At 38.6% G+C, this 20,586-nt stretch overlaps 1 protein-coding gene and 2 long non-coding RNA genes across 4 annotated transcripts; all 3 read left to right on the forward strand.

The window, feature by feature from the left end:
* The first annotated feature begins 902 nt into the window (after positions 1 to 902).
* LOC123742437 (uncharacterized) lies at positions 903 to 3,628 on the forward strand. Its single transcript, XR_006769588.1, has 5 exons — positions 903 to 912; positions 1,207 to 1,260; positions 1,365 to 1,436; positions 1,760 to 1,789; positions 3,609 to 3,628. It is a non-coding gene; the product is annotated as an uncharacterized lncRNA (long non-coding RNA).
* Positions 3,629 to 4,463: 835 nt separating this feature from the next.
* On the forward strand, positions 4,464 to 4,939 carry LOC123742438 (uncharacterized). Its single transcript, XR_006769589.1, has 3 exons — positions 4,464 to 4,475; positions 4,756 to 4,790; positions 4,881 to 4,939. It is a non-coding gene; the product is annotated as an uncharacterized lncRNA (long non-coding RNA).
* A 7,118-nt stretch (positions 4,940 to 12,057) lies between these two features.
* On the forward strand, positions 12,058 to 20,223 carry LOC106602785 (gamma-gliadin). Of its 2 annotated transcripts, none has more exons than XM_045716778.1 (12): positions 12,058 to 12,162; positions 14,024 to 14,091; positions 14,592 to 14,657; positions 14,831 to 14,905; positions 16,768 to 16,821; positions 16,926 to 16,997; positions 17,326 to 17,355; positions 18,592 to 18,630; positions 18,742 to 18,792; positions 19,402 to 19,491; positions 19,762 to 19,796; positions 19,887 to 20,223. In XM_045716778.1, the coding sequence occupies exons 2-11, from the start codon at positions 14,038 to 14,040 to the stop codon at positions 19,780 to 19,782; spliced, it is 552 nt and encodes a 183-aa protein (XP_045572734.1). In that variant the 5' UTR covers positions 12,058 to 12,162; positions 14,024 to 14,037; the 3' UTR covers positions 19,783 to 19,796; positions 19,887 to 20,223. The 2 variants fall into 2 exon arrangements, with proteins under 2 accessions (XP_045572734.1, XP_045572735.1); XM_045716779.1 differs by having other exon boundaries at positions 12,080 to 12,162; positions 16,929 to 16,997.
* The last annotated feature ends 363 nt before the right edge of the window (positions 20,224 to 20,586 follow it).

Here is a 20,586-nt window from a genome sequence, read left to right on the forward strand (position 1 = left end):
GTAAAATCATCATCATAAAGTCATTTTAGAAGTCACTTTTTTTGTTAACAAGACAAAAAATTAAATAAATCAACAAAAGTCAGATTTAAAATGTTATAATATAGTGAAGATAAGACAATTAGGTGGAATACTATGACTCTGTGTTGTTAGTTTTGCGAAGAAATAACATACATCCTTCACTTTAGGTAGACTGATCTACATACAAAGTAAACAGCAGTATCGGATCAACTTGCACAAGGTTAAACTTCTCCACATTATACACGTGAACATTCACAGCTCAGGAGGCTTCTCAGGCTGCTGATGGGAGGACGGCTCACAGTAATAGCTAGAATGGAGCGGAAAACGTGTTTGATGTGTTCGATACTATTCCATTGATTCCGTTCCAGCCACTACTATGATTATTTTTGGCCTAACTGCTATTAGCCCAAACAAACGCATAACAGATTCATTACATTGAACAACAGATAGTCCCTCCCAAATAATCTAAAGGAAGTTAGAACTGTGGAGTAAAACAATTCACTTAGCCTATTAGTTACTTACCTTTTGATGTTCTATGACGTCTTCACTTTCCAAGCATATCATGACCTATTTCCAGAATCTGGACGTAAAAGAACATAGATGGGTGTCAAGAGTTCAGGTCCAAGGCAATCAGGACCACCCACACAAGTAAGAACAAATGCATGTTGTAATATTCTACTGCATTCTGTTGGTCACCTTCTTTCTTGGTCTATTTCAACATAGTATAAAACAAAACATAACATGAGGAGATTGAGTACAGAAATTATTTTGAGGACACTTCTGTTTCTTTGACCTTTGACCCAAGTGTTTAATCCCCAGGTGAATGAAGGCCTCTACCCAGCAGGCCAGCCTTACCCTCAGCCTGGACTCAACGGCCCTGTCAGCATGGAAATAGTACGCTCTTATATCATCTTCACTATGAGAACTCTATTAGACCTCTCTAAAATGATATGATCGAAGTATTGTCTCTATAGTGACTTAATGACCTACTTAGCAATTACTTAAGTTATTACTTACTTAATGATTTACTTTCACTTGACTTATCACTTGCCTATTTAATTCAGACTGTGATGAGTAATCATCTTGAACTTTAGCATTTACACTGGAGTTTTGTCTTAATTACATACTACAGTCATTTCATTTATTTGTAATGTTTAACTGTTTTGTTTCTTTTACTTTATATTACAGGTGTTTCCACAGAGATTCCCTGGCAGGTCTAATGGTGGCCAGATCAATGGACCAGTAAATACTATAGATACTACTAAAACATACTTCATCTTCTTAAATATATCAACCATCCGCCACATTGAACATTTATTTTAACTTTCCGCTTTCTTTTCTTTCAGCAGTCCTATCCCTCTCAAGCCTTCATCAAATATTCCCTACCTAAGGCCCCAGGAAGAAAGAGTGTAGAAATTGTAAGTGTTGTCTCAAGTTGAGTTACTTATCCCTCCACAGAATTATAGGTGTTGTAGTACGTGAAGAAATCTCTCTTCAATTACAGCTTCATGAAATGTGATAGGCACTATTTAAGTTCAGTTGAATCATGACTTTAAGTTGGTAAAGTTATGACATGGTACATTCCAAACTGCACAGCAGGAAATGAGGGTTGTTATACTGTTTTGTAAGAGAACCCATCCATTGAATATTTTACTAAAGAACAGATCACATTAAATGTATTTTATCTATACTGCAGTAGTTTAATGATTGTTTCTCTGTTTCCTTTCCCCCTATTTTAAAGTACTACCCCTATGAGTTTGTGCAGCAAAAGGTAAATCCTGATATCATTCACTTGTTTACAACTATTCATTTTATTTCTGTGGGAGCTGGATCAGAATAGGTGAGCAGAATTTAGCGGTTTGAAATCCAGGGCATCCCTCATGGAGCGGTGCTCGTGCACAACTCCTGCGCTCCACGTCCTTTCCAACACTCTCTCTGCTAAAATCCGCTCTGCACTCAAAAGAAAAAAAAATGCTGCTCCAAATTTAACCAACACCCATTCATTTTGGTGACTACCTGGACCTACCATTTGGTTTTGAAGTATTGAAACACAATCAAATGATTGTAATGAAAATTATTTAATATAGGCTACATGTCATATTAAACAGCATATAAACACTGTAAATAGGTCAAGAGCCAGACAAGGAGCCTAAAATATATTATTTAGGCTAGATTATTTCAATTATTTCCAGGCTATAGCTGTCACGGGTGTCGTAAGGATTGGACCAAAATGCAGCGGGAGTCTGTATACTCATCTTCTTTTTATTGGCAGAAAGAAGGAAAACCAAAACAAACGTATACAAAAACAACGACAAACAGTCCTGTAAGGCATACAGCTATACACGAAACAACTACCCACAAAATCCCATAGAAAACACACCCGTCTTAAATAGGACCTTCAATTAGAAGCAACGAGGAGCAGCTGCTTCCAATTGAAGGTCAACCCCATTAACTAAACATAAAAATAGAAAGACTAGAACGAACATAGAAATATACTAACATAGAACATTAACCACAAACCCCGAAACACATAAAACAAACACCCCTCTTACATAAGAACATAGCCCAACAAACCCCGAAACACTCTAAACAAACATCCCCTGCCACGTCCTGACCAAACTACAATAACAAATAACCCCTTTACTGGTCAAAACGTGACAATAGCCGACGAATAAATACATTTTGAAGTATTTGGGAGTGTGACAGAGTAGTGTGGTACAGACATAAAGCACTCAGCATTTAAACAACATTTCGTTATATTAAATCATTATGGCTTATACATTGCGCATATAGGCTGTGACTTACTTAGAATGAATTACAAATTAAACGAGAAAGGACGTATTGCTGCCATTGAATTCATTTTTAGAATTCATTTTTTGAAACACGAGTTTGGCCAGTCTGTGGCTTCAGGCTCATGCGACTGTGTGTGGAGAGCAGGACAGTAGCGGAGAATATCCTATCCACACTTGCAGAGCCACTGGGGATGCTAAACACCCTTTTGGCCACTCTTGCTAGACTGGGCAGAGATACAGAGTTGCTTTTTGACTTTTCTATAGGTAGTTATAAAGGTTTTTAGGCAAAATAACCCAATCAAAATGAAAAGCTCCTTGAACGCCAGGCATATTGGGCCATAATCAATTATTGCCTATTGATTCGACAATATAACAAAAATGAACAAAATGTTTAAGTGATCTGATTTGTAGTTTATAAATACTTTTCTACAGTGATACACTTAGTTTTCTACCCATCTCCTTCCTTACTTTTAGCATGTGCATGTAGTAAGTACACCCTCATATACATATAAATGCATACATATACTCTGACCTGGATATATCAAGTTAAATTTAAATAATATGTTTAATCTGGTGTAAACATTTGTATTTTAGTTAATCCATTCTGTCTTTAAAGGAAGTTTGAGCTATTTCTTTTTGTTTTAGATGATGCCAAATATCCCTCAGATGCCACAGATTCCAAACGTGAGTACAACGTTTAATCTATCAAAAAAATGTAATAAATACTTTCATTAATTTTCGGATTGATGTTGGAATTTATGTATTTATTTGCTTTATTTTTGTTTCATCTTTTCACAGCTGTTCCCATATGAATATCATCCACAAACTGTGCCACAGCCAAGACCCAATGTAGGACATCCTTTTCTTGGCCTTTAGTTATTGTAATGGGTGCAAAGATGTACACGTTTCCTTGATTACAGATGCTGTAGAGCAGGGGGCAAATTGGGGTATTGTGGCTAAATCTCAAAATATATCCGATTTTAATTTATTTTTTATTTTTATCAATATTGCTAGCAACAACGGATGAAACAAATTTTGGAGAAAGGATCAGTGGAAAGAGTTTAGATGGTGCAATATAATGCAATGTAATATTATTAGCAACAATGTATGTTCTTTGGCCGTATATGCGCAACATGGGCCTGGGAGGCTCAAAGGGATATTGGTATCCACAACAGTCATCAATTATAAAAATGTTCAACTAAATTCTTCTTGTATTTCCCTAAATGTTTGTTTTGAACATAATTCACTGTAATTTAAGCTTTAAAATTGCTAAGTGTTACCCCTGCCACAACTAAACATTTTCAGAGTTGCAAGAAATTAACTTTAAAACTGCAACATGCAAAGTGGGGTCCTTTAAAATGTTATTTCCAGGGTCAGAGACTTAGTCCGGCCATACACTGCAGAAGTCATAGTAAAACTCCTTGTATGCTATTTTTGTTGAACTCTAAAGAGTTGTGTTATAATGTTATGAGGGGGTCCCTCATAAATTTGTTATCACAAAAGGTGTCCCAGATGCAAAAAGTTTGGAAACCCCTGCTCTAGTGTCCAAGACTACAAGTGCTCTTTTTTCTGCAGATCCCATTCCCACCATACAACTCCCAGCTTCCTCATTCCCAGGATCCTTTGCAGCCAGCTGAGCAGGAGCAGACAGTACAGACAGGCCAGGTTGGAAGGCTAGAACTATATCTATCATAACTATATCTACAACTCCTTTACTGAACACCATTTGCAAGTGATTTACCTTCTTTTCTCCTACTCTTTTACTATATGTCATCTGTGGTTTAAGGAATACAACAATGACAGTGAACTTTTGACTGAAATACAACTCCTTTCCTGAACATAGTGTTCTAGTGATTTATGTATTTTCTACCTACTCTTTTACAAGATGTCATCTATAGCTTAAAGGGAATCCAAGAAAGACAGTGACATTTTTCTTGGTCCACAGGTACCTCATGTGCAACCATAGAATGGAAACTGAATGTAAGTCTTAATTATGCTGTAAAGTCCTTTGACAACAAAATGAAGACACAATATATTTTGTTCATTACATTATTCCTGCTGTTCTTTTAGTTACCAGCTTGAAGGAAGTACAAAGTCTGCCGACCCAGAGAAGACCAGATGATTTGCTGCTGCAATATGGCCTTTTGATATTAATTGGGGTATTTACAATAGTATGGTTATGAGTATCAATGTAGAGTGCACTGTTAATCTACTGTCCTTTAGAGTTTTTCCCCTTGAAGTTTCTAGCGAAAGCTATTGTAATGAGCATAGTAAGCATGCATCATTGATATTGCAGTAGGCAATAGAGAGTATGGGTGGACATTATCTGCCTTACAATCTTTTCTTTGCTACATTTAATTTATGCCATGTATTTTAGTAAAGGCAATTAAAGTATGTTTACAAGCAATCATTGAGTGTTTTCCCTGTATAATGTATTTGTGTGAATTTGAAGAGTTGAATAAGTTATTTGATTAAACAGTTAATTTTATTAAATTATTCTTTAACAGTAAAATATTTGTAGATGTTCATTTCAAGTGGACAGTGTGGATGGATGGATATCTGTTGATAATAACAATGTCCATTAGTTTATAGTTCCCTCTTACTTTACTGCAAAAGGAGTTACCAGTAACTGTAATGCTTCATGGCTATAAAAGTCAAAAGTGTATAATAAAGTTCTGAATTTAAACAGTCATATCACAGTTATTTTGCTAAGCTTTATATTAGCCAATTTTGAGCATTGAATGTCACTCCAAAATACATTTTACTGCATAGGCCTCCAAATCGACAAACATATATATTGTGTATTGTAGAGTAACAGAATTGCAAACTAAAAGAAAGTCTTCTGAGTTCTACAGTAGCAGCCAGGTTCTATCGGATGATCTTACAAAATAAACAAATACAAGAAACATTACCAAGAAGTACACTACATGACCAGAAGTATGTGGACACCTGCTCGTCTGGACCTAGCTTTGGGGCAGGTAACGTTGTCCTGGCATTTGCCAAACCCAGATTCGTCCATCAGACTGCCAGATGGTGAAGCGTGATTCAACACTCCAGAGAACGCATTTCCACTGCTCCAGAGTTCAATGGCGGCGAGCTATACATAACTCAAAACGACCCTTGGAATTGCGTATGGTGATCTTAGGCTTGTGTGAAGCTTTTTGGCCATAGAAACCCATTCTGACGTTGCTTCCGGAGGCAGTTTGGAATTCCATAATGAGTGTTGCAACCGAGGAGAGACGATTTTTACACTCTACGCACCTCAGCACTCGGTGGTCCCTTTCTGTGAGCTTGTGTGGCCTACCACTTCGTGGCTGAGCCGTTGTTACTCCTAGAGGTTTCCACTTCACAATAACAGCACTTACAGTTGGCCGGTACAGCTCTAGCTGGGCAGAAATTTGACTAACTGACTTGTTGGAAAGGTGGCATCCTATGACGGTGCCACGTTGAAAGTCACAGAGCTCTTGCTTTTAGGCTTCCTATCAAGTAATTGCAGATCAGTGATTAACTCAAGTAAGGGAGTCAGAAAGGATACAAGTATTAAAACCGGCCTAATACAGTGCCTTCAGAAAGTAGTCATACCCCATTGTGAAAATATGAATGGTTTTAAAGTCCTAAAATGAGGAACAAAGTGACTGAAAAGGGAATAGAACACTGAAGAACTGAATTTGCCATAATACAAATGTTTGTTTTCCAATTGTTTGTAGGCTCTCCAAGCTGGACAAGCCAGACCTGATCTAGAGATTGTGGGTGTTTGACAAAATAAATAGTTCAAATTAATCAAAATACATTCCCCATTCTAGATTGAAGTCAAACTTCTAAGTTTACTGTAGTAACCAGAGTGTGTTCCAATGTTACAGATCTTTCCTGTTGGTGGCGGAGTACCTGTAAGTAACCATAGCAACATAGTGAAATACTGTACATGTTAGTGCTGTTGATTTAGTTATGCTACACCAGTGAATCTCACAATAATACAGTGAATGTTCAATCCAGTCAATATCAAAGATGTTGGGGCGGCAGGTTGTCTGGTGGTTAGAGTGTTGGGCCAGTAACCTAACGGTTGCTGGATCGAATCCCCGAGCTGACAAGGTAAAAATCTGTTGTTCTGCCCCTGAACAAAGCAGTTAAGCCCACTGTTCTCCGGTAGACTGTCATTGTAAAGAAGAATTTGTTCTTAACTGACTTGCCTAGTTAAATAAAGGTAAAATAAAAATGGTTCACTATCAGAATTCAGAAAATCATGATGAAAGTGCGTCTGTGTCAATCAATAGTCGGGTGGTTTCCTCAAACAGGAGATCCCTCAGCCAGGAGAGCGTTGAGATTATGAGTGATCATCACCCCCATTAATGTACGGTACACAGTACGAAAAATGTATTGTGTGTCTGCTTGATTGGATCTATGACTCAATCCCTTTCTCTCCTCTCCTCCCGTACCTTCCCTTCAGCATCCAGGTTGCCCCACCTCCGCCTGCTCCTGCTGCACCTGCCAGTGTAAGACCAAATATCGATCTGCCTTTATGTCTGCAACAAACAGTACATCAGGTGGCATTTTGAACATATTTGAAAGAAGTTCTGCTGAGACTGAGGCTGTACTAACATGGACACCGTGCATACGTTCATATAGGAGCTACTGTGAAAGACTCTCACTCAATCATGTTGAAAAACAAAGATAAAATATATATAAACTATACCATATATATATATAGTGTAATACAGAGGTGGTTGTTGATCATGGACTTTGGCTAGTAAGTCCATCTCATTTTAAAATGAAAAATACTGATTTCCAATATGTTATAGTGGGTTACTTTAAAGATACTGTCAAAAAATCTGGGAACAGTGTCTTCAACCATTCATTTAGCCATTGTGAGGTGAAGTGAAACAACTGTTCAAATAGGAGTGCTGATTGGTTAATTGGCAACCACTGTCATTGCAGACTCATACATCCGATGAGGAAGATGAATAGAGATGTAAGACATTTGCTGTACCATATGACACACACATGTATTGCCATATTTAAGCTCATTAACCGTTCTGTCACAGAGCAATGCAATAGGCTTGATAATGTTGTTTGATGCTACAGTACCTTTGTTTGATTGTGCTCAGTTTTTTGTATTATTGTGTAAAATCTACAGTACATTCTAAATTCATAAGATCTACATTATCATTCCTCCTGTGGTTAAATCTTAGAGACTCAGAGAAGCTTTGTAAGAAGACTGTTGACTTTGCACTTACATGTATTTCTGTTTTTTCAATCCCCCATTTTTTACTCTTTCAGATTACCAATACTTGGAGATCTACAATACCCTTCGATGAACAACAATGTCCTTCAACTCCACTGCTGCTCTTAGTGTCCTAGATTGATTCAGTAAATGCATTGCTTAACCCAGCAATAAACATAGAGTAACATGGTGCTGAACCGATGGCTTGATGCATGAAAGCTGTGTGTAATTGTTTGTACTTGGCAGAATAATGTTAATAAAACCCCCAGAATGTTTTGCCAACCTTCTCCATAGCATGCCTCAATTTTCTTTCTTGTCTCTGCTTGTTAGTCTGTGCCATTGATGACATTCAGCATTCAAATAATTCCATCGAGTACACATTTTTGGAACAATGTTGTCAATTTTCTAAACAGTGTAAACAAGACACAAAACTCAGTGTTGTAAATTTTCCAAATGTTATTACATTCTCAAAGCAATATGATACTATAAAAATTATAGGACACCCTCAAAACTGTAAATACATCCATAAAAAGAACAACATGGCCTGTAAAAGGATGAACACAACCATACATACACTATATATACAAAGTCTGTGGACAACCATTCAAATTAGTGGATTTGGCTATTTCAGCTGCAACCATTGCTGACAGGTGAATAAAATCAAGCACACAGCCATGCAATCTCCATAGACAAACATTGGCAGTAAAATGGCCTTACTGAACTGCTCAGTGACTTTCAATGTGGCACAGTCATAGGATGCCACCTTTCCAGCAAGTCAGTTTGTCAAATTTCTGCCCTGCTAGAGCTTCCCCGGTCAACTGTAAGTGCTGTTATTGTGAAGTGGAAACATCTTGGAGCAACAACGGCTCAGCCGCAAAGCGGTAGGCCACACAAGCTAACAGAACGGACAGCCGAGTGCTGAAGTGCATAATGCAAAATCTTCTGTCCTCGGTTGCAACATTCACTATCGAGTTCCAAACTGCCTCTGGAAGCAACGTCAGCACAAGAACTGTTCGTCGGGAGCTTCATGAAATGGGTTTCCATGGCCAAGCAACAGAACACCATGCGCAATGCCAAGCGTCAGCTGGAGTGGTGTAAAGCTCGGAGCCATTGGACTCTGGAGCAGTGGAAACGCATTCTCTGGAGTGACGATTTACGCTTCACCATCTGGCTGTCCGACGGACGAATCTGTGTTTGGCCAGGAGAACGCTACCTGCTAGAATACATAGTTCCAACTGTAAAGTTTGGTGGAGGAAGAATAATGGTCTGGGGCTGTTTTTCATGAGATGGGCTAGGCCCCTTAGTTCCAGTGAAGGGGAATCTTAACACTACAGCATTCAATGACATTCTAGACGATTCTGTGCTTCCTTTCCTTTTCTTTTTTTGAATGACAATGACCCTGTGCACAAAGAGAGGTCCATACAGACATTGTTTGTTTGAGATCGGTGTGGAAGATCTTGACTGGCCTGATCAGAGCCCTGACCTCAACCCCATCTAAAACCTTTGGGATTAATTGGAACATAGACTGCAAGCCAGGCCTAGTGGCCCAACATCAGTGCCCGACCTCAATAATGGTCTTGTGGCTGAATGGAAGCAAGTTCAGACAGAAATGTTCCAACATCTTGTCTAAAGCCTTCCCAGAAGAGTGGAGGCTGTTAGAGCAGCAAAGGGGGGACCAACTCCATCTTAACGCCCATGATTTTGGAATGAGATGTTTGACTAGCAGGTGTCCCCATACTTTTTGGTCATGTAGTGTATCTCAGTAATACTTTATCTGAAGGGGGTATACCTAACACCGTTATGAAACCAGTCATAACACCTTTATAAGTGTTGCAGTATTTTTATAACAACCTTCATTATACATTTATTCTAAACCAAAATTAACATTCCCTTAAAATGGAAATACAAACTTTTACTGTCACAGCACCCAAAGTCCTGAGACTATTCACACAACAGGTGGGGTGATGCGCAAAGTCAGCCATACATCATAATCCTTGTAGTAGCTTAGGGGTTAAATGTTTTGATCAAGGCCATAATAGCAGTAGGAGATAGCACCAGTCCTGCATGTATGATCTTTATTATACATAAGCAAGCTGTGCTTGATTGCACTTGCGTGGCACAACGGCATTGTCCAAAAAGTGCAACTCCAGGCAGGCTTCAACAAATGCTCAAAGTGTTTGAAAGATTTCAAATACTATTTCAACCCTGGCACTTGAGCAATTGTTTGTCACTGTAATGTGGTAGTAAGCAATCTTAGCTAATACCTGAAGAATTGTATTAGCTCCACAAACTATTACCTTTATCTTAGCAGGCTAACACAATCTTGTAACATCAGCAACTACAGTATCTGGCTCACTCCCACCAGATGTTATATTGCTAACATGGTATAGTTAACAGTCTGGGAACAGACACTTTTCAGTGAATTTGAATTCATAGTTTTGCAAACAGGTATCTTAAAACTTGCGTTTCGACAGGCAGCCACATTCTGATCTTTTGTCAATTATTAGGCCTATCTGATATATATTTTCCCCAATGTGTGACAGCAAAAATACAATTAACATATTGTAATAATATAATTGTATAGATCAATCAAAGAACAATCAAAACAAGGAAGGCTGTTCAAAATATATATTTTTCAAATATAATGTGTCCCCAATTTTTATGTCATTGGTGTTACCACCTTCAAAATCACTCATTAGAGAGATATACAAGAACTTTGAGCATTTTCTGAAGTGCCAAACTGTTATCAGGGGATGGGTCTATATTAAAGTAAAGGATGAGCTAATCACACCCTTTTAGCATATCATAAATGCAATTCAAGAATTACCAAGAAGCTACATCAGTGTGAATGCACAAATCTCATATGTGTGCGTTTACACGGCAGCCCAATTCCTAACGGTTGCTGGCCTAACTGCTATTAGCCCATACAAACGCATAACAGATTCACTACATTGAACAACAGATAGTCCCTCCCAAATAATGAAAAGGAAGTTAGTTCTGAAGTGTAGGCCCAATTTTTATAACATTCTTGACATGTATTTAACCCCTTATTTTTGGCACTAAACAGTCTCAATATACAGTATGCTTCTATTCATTTTTTCAACTGGTACCCGGGGGACCTTCAGACTAGTCTTGTGAGGCCTGTGGGCGTTCTAGAGCAAAACAACCGACATGTACGTGTTTGTGAGAGTCTCACCTTTCCACAGGGATTTGTAGCCCAAATTGTTCAGATGCTCAGACAGAAGTTGGTCAGATCGGCTGAACCGACTTCAGACAAGGCCCATGACGCTTGTGGAGAGCAAAACATAGAAGACCATTGTGTTCCTAAGACTCTCATCCTTCTATTGAGGGGTCATAACAGTGGTCATAGAAGCTGGCAGATCATCTGCACCAACTTCAGACAAGCCCCAAGACGCTTGTGGGGAGCAAAACAGAGATCAAACTTGCCAAACAAAACTGTCAGTTTAAGCTAGAGATATATATTTTTGCATTCAATCCAGTCGCACTTCTGCATCTGCGGTGAAAGGTGGCAGAGCTAGAGCGGTGTTTGTCAGACCATGAGACAAGGTTTGGCCTAAAAACTACTATGACTACTCTATGCAAAGATGAGACTCTCACGAACACGATGGTGTTATCAACTGGATTGGTAATAAACGTTATCAACTTACAGTATACTTTATGTTGCATTGTGTCATTGTATAAGAAAATATTAAATTCATTGTTGTTGAATATGGTTTGTTTACTATAATTTCACAAAGGGAAATAAAATCTTGTTACATACACATACATACACATATAAATTCACTGACAGCATTTGGAATGAATTCAAACCTACCAAATAATATTCTCTGTTTGCGATAAGATATGATGTGCTTTCTAGTAAATGTGCTGAAGTGTGCACTATTGCAGACAGTGTAATTATCCATGCCCTGCGTTTATGATTACTATACTATATCTGACCACTGTCATTTACCAAAGCTCACAACGAGACAGCCCTAATCTCATTCGCTATGTAGTGTCACAGCAGGTCAATGTTGGTTGGCTGAAATCTCAACTGACACTGTTTAAAAGCAGAGATAGACCTCTGCACTGTATGACCCTCCATATTCCTCATCTATACTGGTATCACCAAAGGTAATGTGGCTAGAACTTGTCTATTCAAAATGCATTTTATCTGGTTGATGTACATCGTAATGCTATGGGATTCTTTATTCTTATGATTTTACAGAACGCTTTGGGTGCCTAAGGATTCTCACAACAATATCGCAAGTGTTAACTTTAATAGAGTTAAATTTAACAATCAAAGTGTCTCTATACTGTCCCACACTACACAGAGTTATTGTTAGACTTATATAAGTGTTAGATTTTTAAGACTATCACAGAATTTCTGTAAGCAATATGTTAAAAATGAACACTGACCAACACTGGTTATTGTTGCAGTAATTCAACACTGGTGTTCAGTGTTAAAATGTGTCTTATGTAATAGAGTTGACAACTTTTCGACACTGGAGGGTGTTAAAGACAAGACTCTCGTTAATCTAACCACACTGTCCGATTTCAAGAAGGCTTTACAACGAAAGCAAAACATTAGATTATGTCAGCAGTGTACCAAGCCAGAAATAATCAGACACCCATTTTTCAAGCTAGCATATAATGTCACAAAAACCCAGAAGACAGCTAAATGCAGCACTAACCTTTGATGATCTTCATCAGATGACAACCCTAGGACATTATGTTATACAATACATGCATGTTTTGTTCAATCAAGTTCATATTTATATCAAAAACCAGCTTTTTACATTAGCATGTGACGTTCAGAACTAGCATACCCCCCGCAAACTTCCGGGGAATTCGCTAACATTTTACTAAATTACTCACGATAAACGTTCACAAAAAGCATAACAATTATTTTAAGAATTATAGATACAGACCTCCCGATTTTAAAATAGCTTTTTGGTGAAAGCACATTTTGCAATATTCTAAGTACATAGCCCAGGCATCACGGGCTAGCTATTTAGACACCCGGCAAGTTTAGCACTCACCATAATCATATTTACTATTATAAAAGTTTGATTACCTTTTGTTGTCTTCGTCAGAATGCACTCCCAGGACTGCTACTTCAATAACAAATGTTGGTTTGGTCCAAAATAATCCATCGTTATATCCGAATAGCGGCGTTTTGTTCGTATGCGTTCCAGACACTATCCGAAATGGTAAAGAAGGGTCGGCGCATGGCGCAATTCGTGACAAAAAATTCTAAATATTCCATTACCGTACTTCGAAGCATGTTAACCGCTGTTTAAAATCAATTTTTATGCCATTTTTCTCGTAGAAAAGCGATAATATTCCGACCGGGAATCTCCTTTTCGGCAAACAGAGGAAAAAATCACAAAGGCGGGGGCGGTCAGGTCACGCGCCTAAGCCCAGAGTCCCTTGATCGGCCACTTGAGAAAGGCGATAATGTGTTTCAGCCTGGGGCTGGGATGACGACATTCAGGTTTTTCCCGGGCTCTGAGCGCCTATGGACCACGTAGGAAGTGTCACGTTAGAGCAGAGATCCTTAGTAAACGATAGAGATGGCAAAGAAGTTCCAGAAATGGTCAGACAGACCACTTCCTGTAAAGGAATCTCTCAGGTTTTGACCTGCCATTTGAGTTCTGTTATACTCACAGACACCATTCAAACAGTTTTAGAAACTTTAGGGTGTTTTCTATCCATATGTAATAAGTATATGCATATTCTAGTTACTGGGTAGGAGTGGTAACCAGATTAAATTGGGTATGTTTTTTATCCAGCCGTGTCAATACTGCCCCTAGCCCTAACAGGTTAAATAGCTGTAAAATAGTCATATGTTTGAGAAATTGAAGTAATAGGATTTTTAAGGTTTTGAAAATCGCGCCACAGGCTTCAAGTGGCTGTTACGTAGGTGGGACGAATTCGTCCCGCCTAGCCCAGAGAGGTTAACTTAACATTATACCTCTCTTTCATGTGCAAGGTTCTCCTTTGAAAATGAAGATCACCATTATCTGCCTTTGTTTGGCCAGCTCAATATCTGCTGCTCCTGTAAGTTTAAAAAAATGGCCAAGGAAAACTTTATTACTGTATTTCTGAAGAATAGGAATTTGAATACGCATAGAAAGTGGAAACTCAAGGGTGCGAGTCACAATGTAAAAAATGTAAACAACTGGAGACACCCTTGTCATTTTTGGAGACAGGTTATTGACATGGCATCGCTACGGTAGCTAGTTTATGAGCAATTGTTAACTAACTGTTAATACTTTGAACTGGCTAGTTAATAGTATTGACTAACTGTGGGGTAAAATAATTCACTTAGCCTATTAGTTAATTACCTTTTGTATTGTATGACGTCTTCACTTTCCAAGCGTATCATGATCTATTTTCAGAATCTGGACGTAAAAGAACATAGTTGGGTGTTAAGAGTTCAGAGCACATTATTCACGTCTCATTTTCCTCTGTGTGTCTGTCAACAGTCTGTCATTTCTTTAAATTGACTACGGCTTTGTCAAAATTGTGATTGTTTAGAATTTGTTCAATATTCACAGCTTCAACCTTTCTTCAATTACTTGCCCCACTATGGGGGTCCAAGGCAATCAGGACCAGCCACACAAGTAAGAGCAAATGCATATTGTAATATTCTACTGCATTATGTTGGTCACCTTCTTTCTCTTTGTGTTGTTCAACACAGTATGAAACCAAACAGAACATGAGAAGATTAAGTACTGAAATTAATTTCAGGACACTTCTGTTTCTTTGACCTTTGACCCAAGTGTTTAATCCCCAGATGAATGAAGTCCTCTACCCAGCAGGCCAGCCTTACCCTCAGCCTGGACTGAACGGCCCTGTCAGCATGGAAATAGTATGCTCTTATATCATCTTCACTATGAGACCTCTCTAAAATGATATGATCGAAGTAGTGTCTCTTTAGTGACTTAATGACCTACTTAGCAATTACTTAAGTTATTACTTACTTAATGATTTACTTTCACTTGACTTATCATTTGCCTATTTAATTCAGACTGTGATGAGTAATCATCTTGAACTTTAGCAGTTACACTGGAGTTTTGTCTTAATTACATAGTAGAGTAATTTTATACTGCTCATAAAAATAAAGGTAACACTTAAACAACACAATGTAACTCCAAGTCAATCACACTTCTGTGAAATCAAACTGTCCACTTAGGAAGCAACACTGATTGACAATAAATTTCACATGCTGTTGTGCAAATGGAATAGACAACAGGTGGAAATTATAGGCAATTAGCAAGACACCCCCAATAAAGGAGTGGTTCTGCAGGTGGTGACCACAGACCACTTCTCAGTTCCTATGCTTCCTGGCTGATGTTTTAGTCACTTTTGAATGCTGGCGGTGCTTTCACTCTAGTGGTAGCATGAGACGGAGACTACAACCCACTCATGTGACTCAGGTAGTGCAGCTCATCCAGGATGGCACATCAATGCGAGCTGTGGCAAGAAGGTTTGCTGTGTCTTTCAGCGTAGTGTCCAGAGCATGGAGGCGCAACCAGGAGACAGGCCAGTACATCAGGAGACGTGGAGGAGGCCGTAGGAGGGCAACAACCCAGCAGCAGGACCGCTACCTCCGCCTTTGTGCAAGGAGGAGCAGGAGGAGCACTGCCAGAGCCCTGCAAAATGACCTCCAGCAGGCCACAAATGTGCATGTGTCTGCTCAAATGGTCAGAAACAGACTCCATGAGGGTGGTATGAGGGCCCGACGTCCACAGGTGGGGGTTGTGCTTACAGCCCAACACCGTGCAGGACGTTTGGCATTTGCCAGAGAACACCAAGATTGGCAAATTCGCCACTGGCGCCCTGTGCTCTTCACAGATGAAAGCAGGTTCACACTGAGCACATGTGACAGACGTGACAGAGTCTGGAGACGCCGTGGAGAACGTTCTGCTGCCTGCAACATCCTCCAGCATGAACAGTTTGGCGGTGGGTCAGTCATGGTGTGGGGTGGCATTTCTTTGGGGGGCCGCACAGCCCTCCATGTGCTCGCCAGAGGTAGCCTGACTGCCATTAGGTACCGAGATGAGATCCTCAGACCCCTTGTGAGACCATATGCTGGTGCTGTTGGCCCTGGGTTCCTCCTAATGCAAGACAATGCTAGACCTCATGTGGCTGGAGTGTGTCAGCAGTTCCTGCAAGAGGAAGGCATTGATGCTATGGACTGGCCCGCCTGTTCCCCAGACCTGAATCCAATTGAGCACATCTGGGACATCATGTCTCGCTCCATCCACCAACGCCACGTTGCTCCACAGACTGTCCAGGATTTGGCGGATGCCTTAGTCCAGGTCTGGGAGGAGATCAGGAGACCATCCGCCACCTCATCAGGAGCATGCCCAGGTGTTGTAGGGAGGTCATACAGGCACGTGGAGGCCACACACATTACTGAGCCTCATTTTGACTTGTTTTAAGGACATTACATCAAAGTTGGATCAGCCTGTAGTGTGGTTTTCCACTTTAATTTTGAGTGTGACTCCAAATCCAGACATCCATGGGTTGATAAAATGGATTTCCATTGATTATTTTTCTGTGATTTTGTTGTCAGCACATTCAACTATGTAAAGAAAAATGTATTTAATAAGATTATTTCATTCATTCAGATCTAGGATGTGTTATTTTAGTGTTCCCTTTATTTTTTTGAGCAGTGTATTTATTTGTAATGTGTAACTGTTTTGTTTGTTTTACTTTATATTACAGGTGTTTCCACAGAGATTCCCTGGCATGTCTAATGGTGGCCAGATCAATGGACCAGTAAATACTATAGATACTACTAAAACATACTTCACCTTCTTTAATATATCAACCATCCGCCACATTGAACATTTATTTTAACTTTCCGCTTTATTTTCTTTCAGCAGTCCTATCCCTCTCAAGCCTTCATCAAATATTCCCTACCTAAGGCCCCAGGAAGAAAGAGTGTAGAAATTGTAAGTGTTGTCTCAAGTTGAGTTACTTATCCCTCCACAGAATTATAGGTGTTGTAGTATGTGAAGAAATCTCTCTTCAATTACAGCTATATGAAATGTGATAGGCTCTATTGAAGTTCAGTTGACTCATGACTTTAAGTTGGTAAAGTTATGACATGGTACATTCCAAATTGCACAGCAGGAAATGAGGGTTGTTATAATCTATGTGTTTTTTAAGAGACCCATCCATTTAATATCTTACTAAAGCACAGATTGCATTGAATGTATTTTATCTATACTGCAGTATTTTAATGATTGTTTCTCTGTTTCTTTTCCCCCTATTTTAAAGTACTACCCCTATGATTTTGCGCAGCATAAGGTAAATCCTGATATCATTTACTTGTTTGCAACCATTCATTTTATTTCAGTGGGAGCTGGATCAGAGTAGGTGAGCCGAATTTAGCGGTTTGAAATCCAGGGCATCCCTCATGGAGCGGTGCTCGCACACAACTCCTGAGCTCCACGTCCTTTCCAACACTCTCTCTGCTAAAATCCGCTCTGCACTCACAAGAAAAAAAAGACGGTGCTCCAAATTTAACCAACACCCATTCATTTTTGTGACTAACTGGACCTACCATTTGGTTTTGAAGTATTGAAACACAATCAAATGATTTTAATGAAAATTATTTGAATAAACATGAAAAGGTGAATGTAAGAGGTGCACATCATTTAAAATAGGCTACATGTCATATTAAACAGCATATAAACACTGTAAATAGGTCAAGAGCCAGACAGGGAGCCTAACATATATTATTTAGGCTAGATTATTTCAATTATTTCCAGGCTATAGCCTACAAATAAATACATTTTGAAGTATTTGCGAGTGCGACAGAGTAGTGTGGTACGGACATTTAGCACTCAGCATTTAAACAACACTTCATTATATTAAATCATTATGGCTTATACATTGAGCATATAGGCTGTGACTTACTTAGAATTAATTACAAATTAAACAAGAAATTCTGTGTTGCTGCCTTTGAATTCATTTTTAGAATATTTTTTTTTAAACACAAGTTTTGCCAGTCTGTGGCTTCAGGCTCATGCGACTGTGTGTGGAGAGCAGGACAGGAGCGGAGAATATCCTATCCACACTTGCAGAGCCACTGGGGATGCTAAACACCCTTTTGGCCACTCTTGCTAGACTGGGCAGAGATACAGAGTTGCTTTTGATTTTTCTTTAGGTAGTTATAAAGGTTCTAAACAAAAAAGCCCAATCAAAATGAAAAGCTCCTTGAACACCAGGCATTTTGGGCCATAATCAACTATGGCCTATTGATTAGATAATATAACAAAAATGAACGAAACATTTAAGATATCTGATTTGTAGTTTATAAATACTTTGCAACAATGAAACACTTAGTTTTCTACCCACCTCCTTCCTTACTTTTAGCATGTGCACGTAGTAAGTACACCCTCATATTCATATAAACGCATACTCTGACCTGGATATATCAAGTTAAAGATAAACAATACGTTTAATCTGGTGTAAACATTTGTATCTTAGTTAATCCATTCTGTCTTTAAATGAAGTTATAGCTATTTCTTTTTGTTTTAGATGATGCCAAATATCCCTCAGATGCCACAGATTCCAAACGTGAGTACGTTTAATCTGTCAAAAAAATTTAATACATTTTTTCTGGAATTTTCGGACTAATGTTAGCATTTATGCATTTATTTGCTTTATTTTTGTTTTATCTTTTCACAGCTGTTCCCATATGAATATCAACCACAAACGGTGCCACAGCCAAGACCCAATGTAGGACATCCCTTTCTTGGCCTTTAGTTATTGTAATGGGTGCAAAGATGTACACGTTTCCTTGATTACAGATACTATAGAGCAGGGGGCAAATTGGGATATTGTGGCCAAATCTCAAAATATATCAGATTTTAATTTATTGTTTCTTTTTATGAATATTGCTAGCAACAACGGATTAAACGAATTTTGGAGAAAGGATCAGTGGAAAGAGTTTAGAGGGTGCAATATAATGCAATGTAATATTATTCGCCACAATGTATGTTCTTTGGCCGTATATGCGCAACATGGGCCTGGGAGGCTCAAAGGGATATTGGTATCCACAGTAGTCATCAATTATAAAAATGTTCAACTATTTGTTTTGAACATAATTCACTGTAATTTAAGCTTTAAAATTGCTAAGTGTTACCCCTGCCCAAACTAAACATTTTCAGAGTTGCAAGAAATTAACTTTAAAACTGCAACATGCAAAGTGGGGTCCTTTAAAATGTTATTTCCAGGGTCAGAGACTTAGTCCCTCATAAATTTGTTATCACAAAAGGTGTCCCAGATGCAAGAAGTTTGGAAACCCCTGCTCTAGTGTCCAAGACTACAAGTGCTCTTTTTCTGCAGATCCCATTCCCACCATACAACTCCCAGCTTCCTCATTCCCAGGATCCTTTGCAGCCAGCTCAGCAGGAGCAGACAGTGCAGACAGGCCAGGTTGGAAGGCTAGAACTCTATCTATCATAACTATATCTACAACTCCTTTACTGAACACCATTTGCAAGTGATTTACCTTCTTTTCTCCTACTCTTTTACTATATGTCATCTGTGGTTTAAGGAATACAACAATGACAGTTAACTTTTGACTGAAATACAACTCCTTTCCTGAACATAGTGTGCTAGTGATTTATGTATTTTCTACCTACTCTTTTACAAGATGTCATCTATAGCTTAGGGGATGACAGTGACATTTTTCTTGGTCCACAGGTACCTCATGTGCAACCATAGAATGGAAACTGAATGTAAGTCTTAATTATGCTGTAAAGTCCTTTGACAAAAAAATTACGACACAATGTATTTCGTTCATTACATTATTCCTGCTGTTCTTTTAGTTACCAGCTTGAAGGAAGTACAAAGTCTGCCGACCCAGAGAAGACCAGATGATTTGATGCTTCAATATGGCCTTTTGATATTAATTGGGGTATTTACAGTAGTATGGTTATGAGTATCAATGTAGAGTGCACTGTTAATCTACTGTCCTTTAGAGTTTTTCCCCTTGAAGTTTCTAGCGAAAGCTATTGTAATGAGCATAGTAAGCATGCATCATTGATATTGCAGTAGGCAATAGAGAGTATGGGTGGACATTATCTGCCTTACAATCTTTTCTTTGCTACATTTAATTTATGCCATGTATTTTAGTAAAGGCAATTAAAGTATGTTTACAAGCAATCATTGAGTGTTTTCCCTGTATAATGTATTTGTGTGAATTTGAAGAGTAGAATAAGTTATTTGATTAAACAGTTCATTTTATTAAATTATTCTTTAACAGTACAACATTTGTAGATGTTCATTTCAAGTGGACAGTGTGGATCGATGGATATCTGTTGATAATGACCATGTCCATTCGTTTAATTTACTGAAAAAGGAGTTACCAGTAACTGTAACGCTTCATGGCCATAAAAGTCAAAAATATATAATAATATTTTGAATTTGAACAGTCATATCACAGGGAATAAATTCTATTTCCCAGCATTTTTCATTTGCTTTTGCTAAGCTTTATATTAGCATATTTTGACGATATAGAATAAGCAT

This window comes from Salmo salar, chromosome ssa04, assembly GCF_905237065.1.
Source record: "Salmo salar chromosome ssa04, Ssal_v3.1, whole genome shotgun sequence".
Lineage (NCBI taxonomy): Eukaryota > Metazoa > Chordata > Actinopteri > Salmoniformes > Salmonidae > Salmo > Salmo salar.

Excerpts from the sequence above, each read along its gene's own strand:
- LOC106602785 (XM_045716778.1), top strand. The coding sequence starts at position 14,038 with ATGAAGATCACCATTATCTGCCTTTGTTTGGCCAGCTCAATATCTGCT. Across the intron at positions 16,822-16,925 it reads GTGGCCAGATCAATGGACCA|CAGTCCTATCCCTCTCAAGC; the intron begins GTAAATACTATA and ends ATTTTCTTTCAG. Across the intron at positions 18,631-18,741 it reads AGATGCCACAGATTCCAAAC|CTGTTCCCATATGAATATCA; the intron begins GTGAGTACGTTT and ends ATCTTTTCACAG.